The sequence below is a fragment of the Sinocyclocheilus anshuiensis genome, unplaced genomic scaffold, assembly GCF_001515605.1.
Source record: "Sinocyclocheilus anshuiensis isolate Anshui unplaced genomic scaffold, SAMN03320099.WGS_v1.1 scaffold861, whole genome shotgun sequence".
Classification (NCBI taxonomy): Eukaryota; Metazoa; Chordata; class Actinopteri; order Cypriniformes; family Cyprinidae; genus Sinocyclocheilus; species Sinocyclocheilus anshuiensis.
Genome location: NW_015554217.1, coordinates 127,971 through 130,388, shown reverse-complemented (window position 1 = coordinate 130,388; position 2,418 = coordinate 127,971). Strand labels below are relative to the sequence as shown.

The following is a 2,418-nucleotide window of genomic DNA, read 5'->3' as shown; positions in this document are numbered from 1 at the left end:
TATATATATATATATATATATATATATATGTGTGTGTGTGTGTGTGTGTGTATAAAACATAGTCTCTAATAATAAAATATAAATAAATACATAAATAATATTTAATACATAAATAATCTGTATTTTCTTAACTTTTAGGAGTACTCTAGCATACAGCATACAGACCTTAAAGCTAAAAGATGTTGACTAAAAGCCACAAAAACCTTATTTTGTCTTCACATAGTTTTTAAACACAATAGTAGTTTTGAACAAATATCTCAGACTTACAAGCAAGCATCTGCCATAACACTGCCATACTTAAGAAACAATCACTTCACACCCCACCCAGAAGTTGCTGATCTAGTTTTGTGGCAGGACAGCCTAAATACTGTTTAGAGTCTCAAGAGAGTCACGTGGGACTGTGATTCAATCATAGAGAATAATAATGTGGCTTAATGCCAACTAAGATTTGAGTGGAATGACAATAGTGCATGTAATATGATCATATTAACAAGCATCAAACGGAACGTTGGTGCTGAAAATACATAAGATGATTCATAACTTAAAATCAACACAGAGCCAGGGTTTTTAACCAGGAGCCAGTGGAGAAGATATACATCAGCTAATTTGTAGGTAAAACAGTTTCCTGCCATTTTTAACTATTAACCAATTTGAACTAATGCAGAACTACTAATAAAAGTTACAACACGGTCAGATTGTTTTTAATACTGGGGTCTGTATAGGTTGAAAAAAGTGTTGAGCAAGCTTTCCAGAAACATACACTGGTAAAAACAGATTTAGAGGCAGCGTACATCAGTGGCACATGTGCAACAGCAGCTGTCAGTCTCACCTCCTGTAGCGTCTCCCCATCGCTGTCCCCGAACCTCCTGGATCAGAAGCAGCGTCTGTCTTTTTGTGGCACTGCTTTAGATCGGAGCTGCCTTCCAGTAGTGTACCCGTGAACGAGCTGTCATGGTCTGCGCTGGTTTTTCGCTTTCGCATCACTGAAAGTGAAACAGCAAAGGTAAACACACACAGATGAGACTGGAGAGATTATACCGCAGTCCCGCGCGTATCCTCTCTCAATCAGGCGGTAGTGCTGATGAAAAAATCTTTCAGCCGTGCTGGATCCGGTTGCTCCGCGGCGGTGTGTGTGATCCGGCGTTTCTCCTCCCGGCGATTGTGACATTGAGCACTTTTTCTCCCTGACGTTACATTGTTTTGCAGGAGTCAGATATCTGCAGAGACCAGCTGATCAGCTCAGCCTTTCCCCCTCCGTCCCTGCGCTCAACCAATCACACACAGAACTCAGCCCACTCCGACGCTGCAACAGCCAATCACACACCGCTCTGTTCCGCCAACGGCCAATCACACAGAGTCGTAGCGCCCTCTCTCGTTCAGTGTAGTGTACGGTTGCCAGATCAGCGGAATGTCCGAGATATTATTGGAATGTCCTTCTTTGTAATCTTGTATATTTTTTTCTTACATCTGTGTAAGTATGCAGCATGACTTACTGCTTGAAGATTAGCGCCAGAGGGAACTGCTCGCTTTTTTTCCACGTGGAAATGTTACATTACAAAGCAAATAGAGTGATTTATTTAAACATATGAACTGAACATATATGGCAACATCAAATTTGTCCTACAAAGACTCCCGTACAGACCAAACCTGCTCAACCCGCTACACTGTGTGACTTAAAACATGACAGCATCAGTGTAATTATAGACAATAAGTGGTCTTGCCACGTTTTTAACAAATAAGTCTTAGATTTCGTCTGTTTCGGTGTAATTTAGCAGATGCGCCAAGAATATAATAACATGGTGTAGCGTGTGATAGTTTAAATATCGAGTAGCAAAACCATCGCACCCTCGTCCATATCAAAATAATCAAACACATACTGTGCATGTCAAACTACGACAGGATTCAATAAACTGTATTTTAAAATTTTGAAATATAAATGCAGAGAAGAATTACGTCCAAAACAGCCTCGTTTGCGTCAACGTGACAGCACGATGATCAAATACATTATGCCAAAAAAGTATCCGAGTCCATGCATATGAAGCTATTCATTTTATGAATCATAAAACCCAGCCTGTTCATTCTGATGAGATTTTATTGTAGAGGTGTTGTTTTGACATGACGCGTGGACTAGTCTACGTTTTTCCAGCGAGTTTCCTCTCACGTGACCATTAACCCAACAATTAATGCAGCGGAAGGAGCATGCAAGCTCTTTGTTTCCACTGTCATTAAAATAGTGTCAATTTTTTTCAAATGAATGATGGTGTATATGAAGATTACTAAATTAGATATTTTGGCTAATTCTATGTCAAAGAAAACACATTATTCGAAATATTTTATTATTTAGATGGGCATTTAACCCCCCTCTAACCTTATTTAATGTATTTATTATGACACTAAAAAATAAAGTTATTGATTAAA

At 39.1% G+C, this 2,418-nt stretch overlaps 1 protein-coding gene across 2 annotated transcripts in view; it reads right to left on the bottom strand.

Moving 5' to 3' along the window:
• The window catches only part of LOC107671140 (monoacylglycerol lipase ABHD12-like), a 22,576-nt gene extending 20,561 nt beyond the window's left edge, over positions 1-2,015 (bottom strand). The window contains exons 1-2 of one of the 2 annotated variants that reach the window (XM_016463998.1): positions 1,954-2,015; positions 830-983 (exon numbers count right to left, since the gene is read on the bottom strand). In XM_016463998.1, coding sequence (XP_016319484.1) covers positions 830-981 — 152 coding nt within the window. In that variant the 5' untranslated portion in view covers positions 982-983; positions 1,954-2,015. Of the gene's footprint in view, positions 1-829; positions 1,408-1,953 lie in introns of those variants that run through there. The other variant, XM_016463997.1, reaches the window with a different exon arrangement.
• Positions 2,016-2,418: the final 403 nt, after the last annotated feature.